This window comes from Camellia sinensis, chromosome 6 (genome assembly GCF_055761805.1).
Source record: "Camellia sinensis isolate YWXY chromosome 6, ASM5576180v1, whole genome shotgun sequence".
Taxonomy (NCBI): domain Eukaryota; kingdom Viridiplantae; phylum Streptophyta; class Magnoliopsida; order Ericales; family Theaceae; genus Camellia; species Camellia sinensis.
Window position 1 is genome coordinate 43,467,667 of NC_138966.1, and position 20,268 is coordinate 43,487,934.

Genomic DNA, 20,268 nt, shown 5'->3' on the forward strand with positions numbered 1-20,268 from the left:
CAAGATTTATCTTTTTAAAATCATGTGTCCATTAAAATGACATTTAATTACAAAAAATACCACCATTAAATCATTCTAGAAAAAAAAATTAGGGAAAATATCATATCAGTAGAGTTTTGAAAAAATAATTACAAATTAGTGAGAAACTTTATAAATATTAACAATCAAAATTATAAATTACTTTTTCACGAACTTTTTTTTTTTTTTCCCTTCTGACATCCACGGGGATGTAATAATACCAAAAAATTATGTCTAATTATTTATTTTATTTTATTTTAAAGAATGGATTAATTTTCTTGACAAAATCTTTGACCGCATCAATGCTAAAGAGTTTATTCTCCTTGACTTTTTGTACCCAACAATTCTTTCCTCTTCAAACATTTAGAGGTTTATCCTCAGTGTAATGGATATTGGAAATATTTTCTTTGAAAGAATGGGTTGTTAATGTTGAATACTATAATTTTAAGACAACTCACTTACCTTTCTATCCAAGAGATGATGTTGAGCTGAGTTAAAAAATTCCACTTCTCGAACACTGCTCTCTTGTAGCTCTAGCATGCGCTGCAATGCTGAAGGGAGTGCCCTCATGTTGGGACAGTTGATTACTTCTATCTTCTTGAAGAATGATCCTTCAAATGTGTAAGCTTGGGGACATAAACTCTTGAGGTTTGGCAGATGATAGAGTTCGAGACTATTTAGTTGCGGTAACATGATTATATTTGTTGCGACTTCATCATCTACTTTTGGTTCCTCATTAACAATCGCTTCCAGCACACCACATTCAGCTACAAATATTTGTCGTAGTTTCACAAGAAGTTTGGCTTGAGAAGATGAGAATATATATCTCAAACTGCTACAACCCACTACTGCTAAGGAGGTCAGGTTCTGAACGCTTGGAATTCTTAGTAAGTTGTTCTTCCAAACATGTGTCAACTTTGGTAGATAAAGTAGGTCCAATACTGTTAATGAAGGGAGCACGATATCTGGATAGCCTTCTCTAACAATTATTCCTTCAAGATCAAATGCTACTTCCACAGATTGACAGCACCCCACTATAAGTCGTTCAATACTCTGCATGCCCTTGAGAATATTCAATAGCTTACGACAATGCGAAATTAACATCTCTCCCACTTTAGGTTGAAGTTCCCTAGGCCATATCTCTATCACGTTATCCATTCCAGAGATCACCAATTTCTCAATGGTAATTAATTTAACCTACAAAGTCCATTCCCACGGTTACAAATATAGATAAACACAACATATTTTATTTCCATTAAATATCATTCATTTAATGAGAAAATAACATAGCAGAATTTTCGATTCTATTTGTGTCGAGTGTGGTTTAGATAATGAAGTTGCTAACCACTTAATCATGATCTTGAGTGAATTTCATTATTTTTTAAATTAAAATTATTTTCTTCAAAAACTATAAAATTAGAGCATTATTGTACAAGTTCAAAAATTAGACCCACTTTTTAAGTTCAATTATGTGACAATCAATTAAGACATCTAAGGTAACATTCTTTCTCATATCTTCTCTAATTATCAATCAATTATATTACTAGCATATCATTGGATCTAAAATATAAGTCTAAAAAATGAACTTATATATCATTTTTTTATAAAATTATACACGTTTTCTAATGCAAGCTCACTATACTTGAAAATCATTGATTTTGTCATTTCATAGAAAGATAAGGTTAACAAGAAAAAATAGAATATATTTTTGACTTTAATAAAATATTGGCCTCCAAACACGTTTTACAATGTAAATCAGAATTTTGACAATTTAAGTAAATGTGAGCAAGTAAAATGATTTAGTGGGATCTATGTTTGTTGTTGTTTGTTTGTGTTTTGTTTTTCCTTTGATTAGTCCCTCTCCAATTCTTAGGTCAAGTGCTAGTATAAGATTGTACTTGCTTTTCAGTGTCAATCTAATTGGGATTGTTGACTCTAGCTATGATGCTTTGTGCACTTCCGTCCTTTATTGATGTAAGTTATACTTGTAATTTTACTTCTTCATCAATAAAGTCTTTTTTTACTGATCAAAAAAAAAATATTAGATATTGTAATTAAATTTTACAATATTAGAATATTTTTATTGATAGCTTTCTTGGTGACCACTCTTACTTGATTATATTTAGGCCTCTCATTGTATTGTAAAGAGAGACATCATTGAATACACTTTTCTATTTCTTCAATATTGTTAACATGGTATTAGAACTATAGGTTAAGTTCTTGGTGTTCTTCTCCTTATCGGTGGGCGACAACCTTTCCTTGGCCGCTCGTCGGATCTCAGTCCTATCTGTTTTCCTTGCATCCCAAACCCCTCAGTCCTTAAACCTGAGTATCTCACAGCCACACATTTGTCTCTTTCTCCGACCATCGCCACCATTACTCACCACAGCTCCAACCATCGCCTTCACCTCGAACGTCTATTCCATCACGCTAGCTACAGTTCCGACCATCACGCCGGCAATTCCGGTCCATCGTCGCCTTCCTTCGCCGTTGCTCGACCACCAACCTACATTCAAGATCTTTTCTCTCCCTCTCTCGGGTTTACCCCTCTCTCTAATCTACACTTTCATTTTTTTAATCAAACCCATCCTACACACTCTCCCAAACCAATTAAACCCATCCAAAATTTTCTCTCTCTCTCTCTCTCTCTCTCTCTCTCTCTCTCTCGGGGTACACTCTTTCTATTCAAACAAAACAATGTGTTTTTCAACTCTATCACATGGGCTTGTCCCACTATTAAAATAAAAATTCTTTTCTATAATTGTTTTTTAGAATATGATCTCTCCCTTCCGCTCCACTCTGTCTTTCTCTCTATTTCGACCTCAAATAAGTTAATAGCTTCAAACCTATTTGAGTTTGAGAGGGGGGGTTGGGGGGATAATATACTTATATCATTGTGAGCAAAGTGATACATTATGCGAACCATCCAAGCTATCACTTGGCACACCATCCAAGTCACCTCCTTAGCACACCACCACCTAAGCTGCCCCTTAGCACACTACCTATGTCAACCCCTAGTGCATTCTATTTTAAGTTGCCCTTGGCACACTCAATTCCTACAATGGTCCAGTACAACCATAAACTGTCTTCTGACATTAGCTCCAGTTGCTCTTACAACGGTCCGGTACGACCATAAACTATTTTCCGGCATTAGTTTCGACTGCTCCTACAACGGTCATGCACAACCATAAATTGTCTTCAAGCATTATTAGTTTTATTTTATTTTATTTTCTCTTTCCAAACTCTAGTTGGTCTCTTTGCAACCACCTTAAGTTTGAGGGAGACTGTTACTGAATATTGTATATATATATATATATTATATTCACTATATATATTAGATACTGTAATTAGGTTTTACCATATTAGGATATTTCTATTGTTAGTTTTCTTGGTGACCACTCTACCTCGCCTATATATAGGCATCTCATTGTATTGTAAAGATACATTTTATTGAATACACTTTTCTATTTCTTCAATACTGTTAACATTGAGAAAGAATAAGGTTAACAAGAATGCTTTCTATTAAAATATCAAACTTAAATTAATTAATTTTTTCTTTATTAATATTTTGAAAATCGGGAAATGACATATTAGAGGCAAACTTATAAATTTCCTCTACCTTATCTGGGGAAAGCTCACCTAAAAACAAAATAGGTTTATCATATATACACAGAGAGAGAGAGAGAGAGAGAGAGAGAGATCACGGTGGCTTAGGGAGGTAGAGGTAGGGTCAGCCTTGAGATTTATGAGATCTTAGGCAAACTATGAAATAAGGCCCTCTCACATATACTTGTTTGGGTAAATTACAAATACATTCCATGAAGTTTGCTTAAAATATAAATTGCCTCTTGTGGTTTTGAAAATTACAGGCTGTCTCTTGAAGTTTCTAATTTCATAACAAATTGCACATTTTATTAATAAATCATCAAGCCAATTAACAAGATCTAATGATGTCATAACTTTATTTCAATTAATAATTCAAGTAATTTTATTATTGAATAAGAGAGTAGTTAGAAATTTCATTTTTTCAATTAATTCTATTAAATAAATTTTTTTGACAATGGGATATTTGCAATTTTCTAAACCATAGGGACAATCTATATTTTAAGCAAACCTCAAGAGGTATTAAATTTTACCCTACTTTTTTTGTAAAATTTTTATAGATAAAATGATAAGTACTAATAATTTTTTAATTTGTTAGTAGTCACAAAAAAAAATTTACTTGCAGAAATAATCGTTAAAATTATAAATTAAAATTTACTTCCATATATTAAGATAAAAAGAAATCATTGCAAAGAGTCAAAAAGATAAAAATTTGATGTTGTTATTTTATAATTTAGCAATATTTAGTTTACAATTGACTCAACTATCACATTTTAGTGGCAAAATCACTAATTAAATTTGCATAATCTAATTATTTACCAAATCTTTTTCAATAGATAATATAACTAATCCATTCAATAATTCTTGTAACATTGTTGATCAAAGGAAAGAATTGTTCAATATCTATATTCAATTTGGCCAAACAACACATATATGAAAAAATAAAAAATTGTTCGTTGCTGGTACAAGAATTTTTTTAGGCGGGCCTTTAGACTAGGCCTCAATTAATATTAAAAAAAAAATCAGTAAATTACAAATACATCTTTTAAAATTTTCTTAAAATACGGATTCCCCTTGTGATTGGAAAATTATAAGTATTCTTAATTTTATTTTATTAGTTAATTCATATAATTTTAGTATTGTATGAGAGAGTAATTAAGAATTTTAATTTTTTCAATTAATTTTGTTAAATAAAATATTTCGCTTAATAAATAAAAAATGGGTCCCAATGTTTATTAGGTCTATTTGAATAATATAGTATAAGGTACTAATGCATTGGGTTATCTACCAGCCGGTCTTGTTTTTGGATTTTATTACCCATTAGGTTCTAACTTAGAATCTTATGTACACATTAAGTCCTGGCCCATCCATTATTTTTTCTTTTTTACCCTTGAGTGTTTTGTGTTGCCCTAAACAATCTTTTGTTCTCTCTCTTTTCCTCCATCATTTGTGCAGACTCTCTCTCTCTTTCACACAAAGAAGACTCATCTCTTTCTACAATTTCTGTAAAGAGTTTTATCGCCGCACCACCACCGTCACATTGGTTGTTCACCCACTATGGCCACCATCATCAACCACTGCCACCACCATTGTTCACCAACCATCTCCACCATTCTCCTTTGTTGCCATCAACGTCACCATGACAACCACTATAGTCGTCGTTGAACCATCACCACCATCGCCACCATCATCTTCCACTCGCTACCTTCATCGTCCATTCGCAACCACCATCGATCTACACTCCACCGTCACGAATCTACCACCTTGTTCACCAACTACATCAACCATCACCGATCTACACTCTACATCTCCGATCTTCACTCTATTGTCGCCGATCCATCGATTAAGCTATAGATCTACATTGATCTAGTTGTTTCAATGGTGAAATCAACTCCAAATGACTCCAAACAACACTATTTTTTCATATCTTACTTCTTCTCTTCATTATCCACATTTTCCTCTCTCTCTCTCTCTCTCTCTCTCTCTCTCTCTCTCTCTCTCTATTTTTAAAAACGGATTTGCTGTAAAAAAATTTAGGAATAAATTTATCAGTATCTGGTTGTGTTCAGTGACAAATTTATCACTAAATGTATCATTAATTTTGTTGATTTGGTATTGATCTATGATGGATTCATTATTTTTTCAATGATAAATTTATCAGTCTCTATTGTTTATTATGTGTGTGTATGTGTGTGTGTGGATTATTGTAAATAAGTGAGTGAACATGATTAAGAGTGAATGATTCAAATTTATTTGTAATTTTAAAAAAATCTATTATCACTGATGAAAGTGTGTCTAGATATGACTGAGTAATTGAGTGGTGGAGATGGTGGCAACAGTGATGCAGTGGTGATAGATGTTATTTTTGTTGAAACAATTCAATAAAATATTGTTGGAGGTGGTCGGCAGCGCCGGAGGTGATCGCCAATGACCAGAGGTATCGGTGACCGGAGGTGGTTGCTGGTGGAGGGAGAGAAAGATATAATAGTGTTGCTGGGTAGCGGGCAAGTTGCTGGATAGTGAGTTTTGGGCTAAGGGTAAAATTGAAAAAACATGGTTATGATTTCGGGTTAAGACCCAATGGGTATTAAGTTGTTGGACTGGCCCCGTAACTCCCCCCAAATTTGGAGCCCTACTTTGGGACAAATTCTGGGGGTCCAAGCCTTGCTTACTCACCCCAAGCTAGTAAGGAGGTGTCTATTGGGGAAAGGGAAAAAGGAGACAGGATATTATTTTATATCCAATAATCTAAAACCATAAAATCCATTATTAGAATTATAACTAAATAAAATACATTGAATTAAGCATATATTCCTCAAATGAGTGATGTGAAATTGGTTTATTTCAAATTCATATCTAAAAGCACAATTATATTATTCATTTTAATAATGGTTTCAGTTGAAATTATAAGAACAAGTTTAAGAGTGAGAGAAAAGAATAGGAAAATAAAAGAGAGAGAGAGAGAGAGAGAGAGAGAGAGAGAGAGAGAGAGAGATAACTAGGAAGAGCCACAAAACCTCATCTTAGGGTTTCCCTTAATGACACTATGTATTTATACTAGGAGCAATAAGTGCATAAAGACAAAAATACCCTTCATCTAACTTAACACCCTCCCTCAAGTTGGTGCATAAATATCTCTCATGCCCAACTTACACACAATGAGATGAAAAACCTTGCTACCAAACCCTTTAGTAAAAACATTAGCTAACTAATCTTCGGATCGCATAAAAGGCATACAAATCACACCACTACTTATTTCCTCCTTGATAAAATGTATATCAATCTCATTGTGTTTGGTCCTATCATGCTGGACAGGACTATGAGCGATGCTAATAACAGCCTTATTATCACAATACAACCGCATTAGTCCACCATTCAACAATCCTAAGTCAGCTAATAACACTTGAAGCCACAGGAGCTCACCACAAATACCATTTGCCATTGCCCGATACTTCGCTTCTGCACTTGATCTAGCCACAACAACTTGCTTCTTACTCCGCCAAGTCACCAAGTTACTTCCTACAAAAGTGCAATAACCCGAAGTAGACCACCTATCATCAACTACACCAGCCCAATTTGCATCAGTGAAAGCCTCTATTTTCAAATGACCATGATTAGAGAACAAGATTCCTTTTCCAAGTACGGATTTGAGATACCTAAGGATCCAATCAACTGCATCCAAATGCCCCATTCAAGGATCATGCATGAATTGACTTACAACATCAACTACATATGCAATATCTGGCCTAGTATAAGAAAGATATATTAATCTCCCTATAAGTCTTTGATACCTTCCTTTATCTGCACAATCTCCATCACTGTTGCTAAGTCTGTGATTGACCTCAATAGGACAATCTGCTGGTCTACATCCTAACATACCTACTTTCTCAAGTAGATCCAAGATGTACTTTCTTTGAGAAATAAAGATGCCATTATCCGATTTAGCAATCTCAATCCCAAGAAAATGCCACAAAGAGCCAAGATCTTTGATTTCAAACTCCTTGGAAAGTTGAGCCTTGATTTAGGACATCTCCTCTACATCGTTACCAATCACCACTATGTCATCCACATAGACCATAAGAATAACAATTTTATCTCCACATCTTTTGATGAACATAGTATGATTAGCATGATTTTGCTTGTACCCAAATCTGTGCATTGCCTTAGGAAACCTATCAAACCAGGCTCTAAGAGACTGTTTCAATCCACACAAAGCCTTCTTTAATCGACAAACATTCCCTTCAGTGACCGAAGAAGAGAAACCTGGAGGAACATCCATGTACACTTTTTCTTCTAGATCACCATAGAGAAAAGCATTCTTTACATCAAGCTACTATAATGGCCAACCTAGATTTGCGGCACATGAAAGAAGGACATGAATAGAATTCATTTTAGCCACTGGAGCAAAAGTCTCCTGATAATCAATGCCATATGTCTGAGTAAACCCTTTAGCAATCAGTTTCGCTTTATATCTGTCAATAGTCCCATAGGCCTTCTACTTGATTGTAAACACCCATTTGTAACCCATAGGTCTTTGACCCGATGGTAGAGAAACTGACTCTCAAGTGCTATTCTTACTCAGAGCTCTCATCTCCTCTACCATAGCTTCTTTCCACTTAGGATCAGTGAATGCTTCATTATAATTCTGAAGAATGGAGACAGAACAAAAAGACGAAACAAAAGCATGATATGATGTAAATAAGGAATCATATGGCACAAATCTAGAAATAGAATGTTGAGTACAAGTTTTAACATGTTTTCTAATAGCAATAGGAAGATTTGAATCATCAATAGGAATGGTATGAGAAGTAACCAACGACTCATTAGTTGAGGATTCCATAAAGAATTAGGAACTGGGGTCAGAGGTGATGATTGACACAGCGACATATAGGTCGACTGTTCTCTTTGTCTCCGAAAGTAGGTCTGAAGATTAGGTCTATCCAACCTACTAGACTCCTCCTGAACACAATCTAGTTTATCCAACCTACTAGATTCCCCCTAAACACACTTACTCAGATCCTTCTCACAATACAGCGACGCCTCCTCCCCCTCATAACAAATAGTCAAAAACAATGGATAAGAAAAACAATCTCTTCCATTGAAGGAACCTCCACTTGAAGAGATTGGACCCCGAAGAATGGCTCAAACTCACAAAAGGTGACATCCATGGTAACATAAGTTTTGCAAGAGAGAGAATCATAGCACTTGTAACCTTTCTGGGTGGAGGAGTAACCAATGAAGACATACTGAAGAGCCTTGGGGTCCAGTTTGCTCCGAGTAGAACGAGAAATGTGAACAAAGCAAACACAACCAAACACCTTAGGAGGAAGGGAATGAGGGGGTATAGACATGGGAGGGAGGAAGGTAAGGGACTGCTGAAACTAGAGGACACTAGAAGGCATGTGGTTAATGAGATATGCAGGGGTGAGAACAACATCACCCTAGAATGGTTTAGGTACCCGCATTGTGAACATAAGGGCAAAAGCAACCTCAAGAAGATGATGATTTTTGCGTTTAGCAAAACCCTTCTATTCGGGAGTTCCAACACAACTAGTTTGATAAAGAATACTATGCGCTTTAAGGTATGTGCGAAATTCACCATCAATGTACTCAATACCATTATCACTCTGAAGGACTTTAATTTCGGTTACAAACTGAGTACGGACCATCTTATGAAATGTTTGAAAGCAAGAAAAACCTCACTTTTGGTGCAAAGTAAGTATACCTAAGTGACACGAGAATGACAGTCAATAAAAGTGACAAACCAACAATAACCAAACACAGACATAATATGAGAACGACCCCATAAATTAGAATGAATAACCATAAATGGAAACAAACTTCTTTTATTAATTGAAGGCTAACAAGTTCGTTTATGTTTAGCAAACTTACAAACATCATAATGAAAATGATTCCTATCACAATCCTTCACTAAACTAGGAAAAAATTTCTGCAAAACTAACATAGAGGGATGGCCTAAACACTGATGCCATTGATGTAATAGAGAAAGAGATAAAGTGCTGGTTGTCTGAAGAGCTTGGCTGGTAACTAAAGATCCACCCTCCAGAAAATAGAATCCCCCATGTACTTTACCACTACCAATTGTTCTCCCCGTACCCAATTCCTTAAACACACAATGAGAGGGGAAAAAGGTTACAGAACAATTTAAGGAATTGGTAATACGACTGATAGACAGTAAATTAGAAGAAAATTTGGGAACAAGAAGAACAGAGGAGAGAGAAATAAAGGGAGAATAATGAATAGAACCGGTCCCAGACACAGAGGATAAAGACCCATCAGCCACTCTTACTTTATCCTTGCCATAACAAGGAAAGTAGGACTCGAAAAGGGTAGACAAACCTGTCATATGATCTGTAGCACCGGAGTCAATAATCCAAGGGCAGGAAGAGACTACACTCAAAGCATGTGTAAGAGTACCTGTAGAAGCAAAGTTAGAGGAAGGATGATCAGAAGTAGAAGCAGAAACAGAAACAGAAGCAGAAGCAGGAGAAGAATCAAGCAGAGCCATCAGACGCCGAAGAGTATGTAACTCATCATATAGCATTTCTGGTTTAAAACTGACCCATTTCACTTATGGATTCAGGTTTCTTTTCCTTATATAGTTGTTCTTGCATTGTTTTCCACTATTTCTCCTTGAGTTGGGCTATTGGGTTATGTTTATTGCATTTGGAACAGGTTGGTAACTTGTTTTTCAAACTTTTGGTTGCCCAGATTTTTATTCCTTTGCTCGAGCGAAGCTTCTTGCGCTCAAGCGGTCTTCACGAACATCCAATATTTTTGCAAGTCTGCAAAACTACTGGGATTTTGTATTCTTTGCTCGAGCGAAGATTCTTGCAGCGCTCAAGCAATGACCTCTGTCTGCAAAACTACTGGGAGTGTATATTCTGCGCTCGAGCGAAACAACTTATTATGTCTGGTCGCTCAAGCGACAACTCTTGCGCTCGAGCGAATTGTGCATATATCAATTCGTAAACAGCCCATTTTAAGCCACTTTTCCATCTCTCTCTCTCTCTAAACATTTCAAAACCCTAATATCTCTCACTCTCTCTCTCTCTCTAAAACTCATCTTTAACCCTCCAATACACTATCATCCATTGATCTCTACACCCCTAGTCCCTTTGTTAAAAAGGTAGAGCTCACCTAGACCTACCATTTGATCGGAGCAAAGTTCATTTTTGACTCCATTGAAGTTTCACCCTTGCTCTTGCTTGTCTTCTAACTTGAGGTAGGGATACTTTCCACACTTTTTATGAGTTTTAACTTAGTTATTTGTCATTCCTAAACCATATTGTGAATTTGGAAGAATTTGAACAAATCTAGGGTTTTGGATAAAAATCAAAATATGGGTTTTTCAAATAGGTTCTTGGAGATGGTTTTGATGTTGGAAATAATGTTGAGTTGGGTGGAAATGGTTAATTTTGATACTTGGGGTTGATTTTGAAACGAGTAAGAATTTTGCACTAAATACCTCAATTGTTGGTTTTGTACAAGTAATGAAATTGATGTTGAAATTATGAAATTGAATTGATATTGATAAGGATGGTAGAGTTAGATATATATTATCACTCACCTCTTGGAAATTTGGAAAGTGTATCATTATGAAATATAAATTATCTATATAGAAATATCTGTTTTGGACTATCGGTGGATGATAGTTATGATTGTTATTGAAATCACATGTGAATTAGGAGAATTAAAACTATTTTCTCATTTATTTGTATTGAGCATTATTTCACATTTATACATTGAAAATGTTTATCATTTTGAGTAAAAGGGTGAAATTGGGAAACATGAATTTTATTGTTGAACTAAGTTGGCTTGAGTGTCCTGGATGAAAGTCCTGAAAATCGCATGTATACATGGGTGCCGATCCCGCGGACGAAATTTTCGTGAAGTGGCAATAGTAGTGCTTTCATAGCCTATATTTTCATGGGTCCCGACTTACGGTTTCCTCCGGACAAAATTTCTAGGAAAGGTTGCATTTGTTTTGAAATTCCCAAAGTGTGATTCACTGCCCTATTTTCTATTGTGATAGAAATGATTTTATGAATCGAGACATCAACCTAGCATAGCATAGTTTTGGAAAGAGGTATATAAAAATGTTTTGGCACGAGCATTGCATATGCATCCACCTTATAGCTTTGTTAAGATTTATATACTGTGTTAGATTATTTTTACTAGGCTTTAGCTCACCCTACGTGGGAAAAACATTTAAGGTGCTGATGATATGCCCCCGCCAAGGCAATAACTTGGGAGGACTTGGAGTGAGACCTTCTTTTTTTTTTTTGTGTATATATTGTATTTATTTTGTACAAACCAAGGGCTTTAACTGTATTGAACTTAAGTTCACTTTTGTTGTAACTAAGCATCATCTTGGAAATATGTAAGCCCTTAGGGCATTCTTATCTGTTTATCTTCCATTATTTCTTTTAATTTACAACATATGTTATAGATTCAGGGCTAGGCATTATGAATGTATACCATATATGTTTCTCTTTTGTAAATCACATTGGACTTAATGAAAGATACTTCTATTAATATTGTTGTCATAAGTGGACATTGTGGATGGATTATTGTAATTATTTTGGGGCGTTACAAGAGAGAGCTACAGAATCACCTAAAGTACTAGTAGAGGATTCTGACAGGTGTGCATGAGAGTGGACAATACCACCCCAGCCACTAGTACCACCACAGCCACTACCTCTTCCACGATTAGGTCTACCATGTAACTTTCAATAGTGCTCCCAATCATGTCTTTCTTTCCCACAATAATCACAGATAATTTGATCACGAGCACTAGAAGGACCTTTACCCCATGACGGAGACAGACCAAATTTCCTATCCTTAGGAGTAGAGCAAACTGGTTTTGAAGAGGCTGATGAATCATAACACTCTGTCGGCTCTCTTCTTGGAGAACATAAGCATAGTCCTCATGGACAGTAAGAAATAGTTGGCGACCGAGAACCTAAACACGAATCTGGTCATATTCCAAGTTAAGACCGGCAAGAAAGTCATAGACCCATTCCTTGGCCACCATCTGCTAAAAGGTAGCGACATATTGAAAACAGACAGCTTGGAAGTTATAATAATAATAATCAAGTTCCTGCCAGAAACTGCTCAATTCAGTATAGCACTCAGCAAGAGACCTATCCTTCTGATTAAATCCCCGAATCTTTTTTCGTAGTTCATATGCTTGAACATCATTACCTTGTTGAGAATACATCTGAGAGTCTGCAGTCCAAATCTCATAAACAATATCCATCAACACAAAGGATCGGCTAATGGTAGAGTGGATGGAATTGATTAGCCAAGTCATAACAAGTGCATTCTCCTTATACCATTTGTCATGTGCTGGTCAATCCTCACTAGGAACCTTAGTAACTCCAGTTATGTAATCCAACATACCACGAGCTGTAATGGCCAACTGAAAAGAACATGACCAAACTAGATAGTTGCTGCCATCTAACTTGACAGAAGTCAGTTGAAGAGAAAATGTATCATTCAGAGATATAATAAGACTAGACCCTTTGGTCTCACTGGTTATAGGGTTCTTGTTATCATCAGCCATGGACTAAGAACACAACTATATCAAAACAATAGAGAGGAAGGTGGAACAGCCCTAACAAACCTCAAAACCAGTCCAACAAGAGCCAAAAACAGTTAGAAAATGGCAAAATAGTAAAGTAGATTGAAAAAACACCCATAACTAGACTTGGAGTCTAAAAACAAGCCCAGGGCAACAACTGAAGCCATGGAGGGCAAGAGAGGGTCTAGTCGGCTCCTAGGGATTAGGACCCAAGCCAGGAATCCAGCAAAAAACTCACAGAACAAACAGATCAAAAAATAGGGTCAATTTTTCTGGAAAAAAATAATTCAAAAAATAGGCAACAACCATCAAGAAAAATATGAAACTTTTTCTAGGAAATCCAGGGCCCTAGGCGAGCATCCTGGATATACATATACATATATATATATATTCCATTTTTACATTTTTGAATAAAAAAAAAATGAACAAGAATAGAGAAGAATAGAAGATTACCTCTGCATAGCTCTAATACCAAGTTGAAATTATAAGAACAAGTTTAAAAGTGAGAGAAGAGAAGAGGAAAATAAGAGAGAGAGAGAGAGAGAGAGAGAGAGAGAGAGAGGGAGATAACTAGGAAGAAGCACAAAACCTCATCTGAGGGTTTCCCTCTATAACACTATGTATTTATACTAGGAGCAATAAGTACATAAAAACAAAAATACCCTCTATCTAACTTAACAATTTCGAAGGTTGATAAGAATGAATATAAAAGGCGCATTACACACAAGTTCTCTTTTGTGAACTTATACTGCATTAAGTCTTAAATAAGATTTTGAGTGTTGCTATTAGCACCTACCTAATCTTTTTGGACCCTCCAATTCTCACTTTTTTTTTTAATTACAATTACACCTTGAAGTAAAATTACATTAAAGGACAACTTTTAATGGAACACCCATCCACCAAATAAAAACAATTAGAATGGCACTCTATAATATTGGACACCCACTTTCAACCCATCTATACATATTCCTTACCAATCTAAACCATAATCGTATTCTTCTTCATCACTATCCTAAACCCACGTATTCATCTTCAATGAAAAACATTTGAAACTACCTAATCAATTAACATTTTTTTCGGTGGTGTAGACACCCCATTTTTGACCGCCCTTAAGACTTGGGCACTACTGATAGCTTACTTGATGGTGTAGTGCAAAGGTTCAATTTCTTCGGTAAGAGGAGCGTCAAATCCCAACCTCACACCCCATTTTTTGGACCAAAACGATTTTGACCAAAAATATTTTAGACCTTAAAACCTTCTCTTTCAAAATAGTTTTTGAAAAGTTCCTACAATGTTCCGATGCTCGCATTTTGTTAAATGTTGCGCTTTTCGGTAAACCGAGCAAGGACAAAGTGGAAATAAATGGAAGAGAGGTGAACTCTTTGAAAAAATCTTTCAAAACACCTTGTTTAGGGGTTTGGAGTTGAAGAAAAGAGGAAAGGAGAGCAGAAACCAAGTTTGGGAGAAGTTTGGCATGAATCCAGGTAGGATCAAAACTGAGCGGCTTCACTAAAATGAGCATAACTTTTTGTACACTTAGAATTTTGATGTGAGGCTTCCACCATTGGAAAGTTTACTTCCGAGGCTTCAATTTGGACACAAGAATGACCTGAAAAGGAGTCCAAATGAAGGAGATATGCTCATTTGAAGTTTGACCTGCAGAGCAGATTTTTGCTGTCGGCCAGAAAAGTAGCCGGCCGGCCAGTTGAGGTAGCCTACCGGCCACTTGAAGTAGCCTACCGGCTAATTGTGTCCCAAACTCAGATTTTTTGCAGATATTTCTCCTCCAGCTATTTTCACAATGTGCCAGCTGTCCTAGCTCAGATATTTCGACTAAGGCTCCTCTTTTTGCTATATATTGAAGCCATATCTCTCATTTTGGGAGGTTGACAAGTTTAGGAGGCTCTCTCTCTAAAATCCCTCTTGCTCTACAAAATTTTGTGAGCAAAGTTTCAGCCTCTCTCTCTAGGAGCCTCTCTCTCTTCTTGTTTTGTGCCTTAAGCTTAGAATTCTCTACACTTTTGCAAAGAGACCCTTAATCAAACATCTTCATCTTGGAGCTGAGGTGCTTTAAGGGTTATTTGGAGCTCCTAAGGTTGGTTTGAGCTCAGATTTATACCTGTTTTGCAGCTGTGCTTCAAGGGCAAGGATTTACCTCTTTCAAGCTTGTTTTTAATTAAGTGCTTGGCCATCTCTTTAAGCTATTTTGACCTGGTTTTTCAACCATAAAAAACTCTAATTTTGAGGTTCTAAAATGGTAGTTTAAGCCTTGTTTGGTTAGGGGGTGTTTCCTCCCTTTTGCTCCTTGTCTTGTAAAGCCTTTTGAGCTATCTTTCAAGCTTTTCAAACAATCTCCTTTTTGGGCCTTAAAACCACTAAATTCCTGAGGAATTTTAGTGGTGGAAAGCTTGTTTTGAGGCCCAAAATAGGAGGGGATGGCCTTCCCTCCTTGTCTCTCTATGCCATGCCTAGTTAGCACTACAAAGTAGCATGCTTCTGTGGCTTGACTTAGCTTAATCTCAGCATGTTTTGGGCTCTATTTTGACATGTTTCAACTCTGTTTTGGGTTGGTTGGAGCATGTGTTGCTTGCTTTTTGTACTTGTAGTGCAATGGTGCTTACTAGCCTAACATGCCTAATGAGTTAGCCTATTATTCTAGCATGTGTTGGTTCCATTCCAGCATGTTTTTGACCTTGTTTTGGCATGCTTAAACTCTATTTCAAGTGGTCTTGGTCACATGTGTTCCGCTTTGTATAGCTATAGTGCGAATGGCCTTGACTAGCTTTGCGTTTTAGGCCCTTTAGCATGCTTTTTTTTAGTAATTTGCATGATATGGCATCATTTTACATGTGAGTTCAAAGCATATAGCCTTGTCACACTCTCACATATTCCACTTTTTCATTGCTCTTTGGAGTTGTGCCTTATACTTTGCTTGCGAGCCAACTAATGAGCATGCTTTTCTAGCTTTTTGTGCTCCAATTCCAGCGTGATTTGGCCCTTGTTTTGGCGTGAATGAGCTCTGTCCAAAGTTGGTTTGGTCATTTAGGCTACGTATTGCATGCCTCTTGTGTGATGCTCTTTACTAGCTTTGATGTTTTTGGCCCTCAACATGTTATGCTTGTATTGCTTGCATGCTTTAAGGTCCTCAGTATGCCATCTCAGCATTGCACATCTGCAACCTTCCCCATTTCTTCATTTTTCAATTTGATTTGAGGGTTGTTTGGCCTTAAGCTTGTGTTTAGGCATGAAGTAGGGTTTGTGCCCAAATGGCTTTAACCCTCTCTTGAGGGTTCCTCCTAGTCAAAGGGCATAATCCCTCTCATGTCCTAAATCACCCTTTTGGTTGACCTCCTCTCCTTAGAGGACTTTTCACATTTGGACTTAACCGGTTAATGGATTAATTGGTAAGCTAAAATGAGTAAACAAGAAATGGACCAAGTAAAACATGTGAAAGATAAGCATGTTGTTTGCATTGCATGTGTTTGGATCGGAAGTTAATTCAAACACAAGAAATGTGGGACGTTTCATACTCAAAGTGATGAAACATGTCACATTTCTTGGTCGCCAGCACCCTTGATCATGCATGATAGGGTGAAGGCTCTTTTTGTCTTATTTGTGCATTCACTAAGCTTGTACAAGCTTGGTTTTCAGGCCTTCATGCATTGAGATGCTTGGTTGGTGGCTTGAAAGCCGAGTGCCACCCTCCTTTGAGCTTGAGACATGATAATGAGAGTGGAAGTACACACATTACCTGCAAAATACATTGTTGTGCCTCTATTGTTCTCTGTTGCAGCAAAACCAGAAGCCTGGAATAACAAGTGGCCGACCAGCCACTTGAAGTAGCTGACCGGCCACTCTAACTAGCCGACTGGCTAGTTAAAGTGGCTGGCAGCCACTTTTTGTGGCCGACTGGCCACCAGTCCAATTTTGTGCAGAAATTAGCCTGTTTTGGAGCAGAAACAGTGTAAGGTTGGTTCAAGGTTCAGAAACCAAGGCAAGTGCAAACAGAGGCAATTGACGGCAAGGCGATGGATTTTTGGGCGAAGCCAACCGAGCATGCATGTCTCCCTCGCCCTCGAGGCTATTTTAACTGCTTTGCTTAGCTAGTTAATTTACTGGTTTTGTAATTAATTAGTTAATGTGCTTGGCTAATTTAATTCATCTTTGTAATATTCTAATTAACTTAGAATAGTTAGTTAATTTAGTTTCAATTGTGTTGTAATTAATTAGCTAGAATAGTTGATTAGTTGATTTGTAATAGGTAACTTAGCGTAGCTAGCTTAGCTTATTTATTCGGACCCTCCGTTGAGAGGGCAAAATGTTGTAATAAGGGTGCATGTGTGTGTGCATGTCTTCCAACCCTTACTTCTTTCTCCCTTTTACTTATCGGCTTTTGATGGTTGGTTTAGGGCATATCACGATTAGCATACCTTATACTTGCATGCGTGCATCATCCATTTGTTTTGCACGCACCGGGCTCGGCGCATCATTCAAACTGCATTGTATTTCAATATACCTACTTGAATATGTGTTTGAAAGCATGTTATCAAGTGTTGCATTCATATGTCATATTAGATAGCCGAGCCTATTAGTTGCATTGTTGCATGTGTTGCATTAGGCATCTTGCATAGTTAGGATCATGCATGATTTCTAACTAGCTTTTGTTTTGGCTCGGAGTACACTGTAAGTGTTTACGCTTTAGCATACTTGCTTGAGTGTGAGTGTTGCCATGATAGCATGCTTGCCATGAGGCTATTTTCTTATATGCTTAACTGCATGAATGCCTGTGGATGAAGGCTTTGTTGCTTGAATTGGTACAATTCAACAAAATGTATGTTTTGAAGCCCACTTTGCGAAGTGGCAAATTATCATGTTTTAAGCCCACTTGAGGGTGGCAAATCCGTGCTTTAGCCTACTTGCGAGTAGCACTTCCAAACTATTTTTGAAAACAAACATAAGTCGATTTGTTCCAAGTCTTGCGACTTAGTCTATACTTGTATGTTGTGCGAATCACATAGTAAAGATTAGCTAAATAACTGGAATAAGAACACATGTGTTTTTAAAACAACATATCATGCTTAGTGGAGGCCGATTTTTTGATCGGCGAGCGGGGGTGCTCATTTCATGACCTTCCCCCCTCGTACCCAAGTTCCCGAGCCGAGGCAACTTTGGTGATGACGAACACGTGGCCTTTGGCACGAGTCAGGATTTTCTAAATCTCCCAAAAACAAAATATTTAGGTGGCGACTCTGTAATCTGGCAAAGCAGTCTAATTTTGGAATTATTTGATTGAAAATCTGATTTTCCAAAACGATTTGCCAGATTAGACTCTTTGGTGATTTATCAGTCTTACATTGCACTTTGTGAGATTAGATTCAGAACCGTGACAAGAGTCCGAGCTGTAGTAACAAGACCACTTCGCGCCCTCTCTGAAAGGGAGGTGCATGGAGAAGTTCGGGCGGTCTACATGTGGTTTCAAATGTGTTCAGTATTCCAAATCAGTTAATGTTGCAAACAATCCTATTACAGACTCCAAGTTTATACATTTGTGGTCGTTGTCACCATTCGTTGATACTTATAGAGTAATAGAGGATGATGACAACAACTCTGATGAGGTTGGCATTGCATTGGTAAGTTTATCTATCTTACATTTATGATTCTGGGTTGTTTTCGTTTTGGTACTGTTTGCCGACTGTTAAGGTTCTGTTCAGTAATACAATACTGAATAGAAACATTTACTTTAGTAATACAGTGTTGAACATAAACAATTTGTTCGGCACTGGAATACCTAACGGTTCCATTTTGTAGGATTTTCCCTCTATTTCTATTTTTTCTGAGGGTCTTTCCCTCTAAAACCCTTTGTACCAAGGGTTTTACCCTGAAAAAAACATACACACACACACACAAATGTGATGAGAAGTTGGAGGTTACCTAAGAGAAGAAGAAAGAGACCATCGAAGAGATTTCTGACTGAGATGCTGTTGTTCACAGTGACAAGGAGAAAGAGACCCATCGTTTATGAGAGAAGGAGAAGAGAGAGACAGTCAATTCGTCCCTCAATCGTTTGTTGCTCTCAATCGTTTCTTAATTGTTCATCGTTTACTGAGAGAAGAAGAATAGAAGGTGTGCAAAATTAGGTGGGTGTGCACTTGGGTGATGATATTATGATTATGGGTAAAATTGGTATTAAGTGGAGTGCTCAAAAAAAAAAAATCTTATTCCAAAGAAATGGGGGGTCCAAAGAAATTAGGTAGGTACTAATAACAGCCCTCATGATTTTTGTTCCTTCAAGTCCCATTAATTTTTAATAGATAAAAAGTATCCTTCAAACAATGGTTGTTAATTATTTCTAATTGTTTAAAAAAAAAAAAAAACAGTATGGTGATGTAACATTTATTTTGATTTTCAAAACTTCAAATTATCATAATTTTTACAATGTATATTTATTTTTGATAAAATTTACATTTTTAGAATCAACAAAACGAAATCTATCAAACTAGATTAATATTAAATATAAAATTATATAAAAATTAAAATATGTTTTTTTATTACTAATTTACAATTTGAACCATTTTTAATAGTAAGTTTTAACTTACTTAACTAATTATATTTTTTTGGTCTAATTTTTTCAATTTTTTTCAAGTTTAAAACTAAGAATATTCTCAGTTTAAAATTAGAAAAACTAACTCAGTTTTAAAACTGGAAAAATTTGAGAAATTTCTCAAAAATTGAGAATATTCTCAATTAACACTGAAAAAATAGACAAAATTTCTCAGTTTTTACTAGATAATTTCGTAAACTGAGATATGATTAGTTTTGTATGGCTAAAAAAATAATATTTTATTTTTATAAAATTTTATATTCAATATTGGTCTTATTTGATAAATCTCATTGTGTATACTCCAAAAACATAAATTTTATTAATTATGAAATTTTTAAGTTTTGAAACAACAAAATAAAAGTAAAATGCCACATCAACAATGTGTTGACCAGGTGCGTAGCTCGCCTCATTTTTTTTTTGATTGTGTTGAGCTTACTCG

The 20,268-nt window shown here is 36.2% G+C and overlaps 1 protein-coding gene across 6 annotated transcripts in view; it reads right to left on the bottom strand.

The window, feature by feature from the left end:
* LOC114271939 (uncharacterized) overlaps positions 1 to 20,268 on the bottom strand; it is a 70,586-nt gene that overhangs the window by 20,237 nt on the left and 30,081 nt on the right. For 4 of the 6 annotated variants that reach the window (XM_028213596.2, XM_028213597.2, XM_028213599.2 and 1 more), the window contains one exon: positions 481 to 1,215. The exons of 1 other annotated variant lie outside the window; for it this stretch is intronic. In XM_028213596.2, coding sequence (XP_028069397.2) covers positions 481 to 1,215 — 735 coding nt within the window. Of the gene's footprint in view, positions 1 to 480; positions 1,216 to 9,450; positions 9,746 to 9,981; positions 10,060 to 20,268 lie in introns of those variants that run through there. One more of the 6 variants, XR_014332314.1, reaches the window with a different exon arrangement.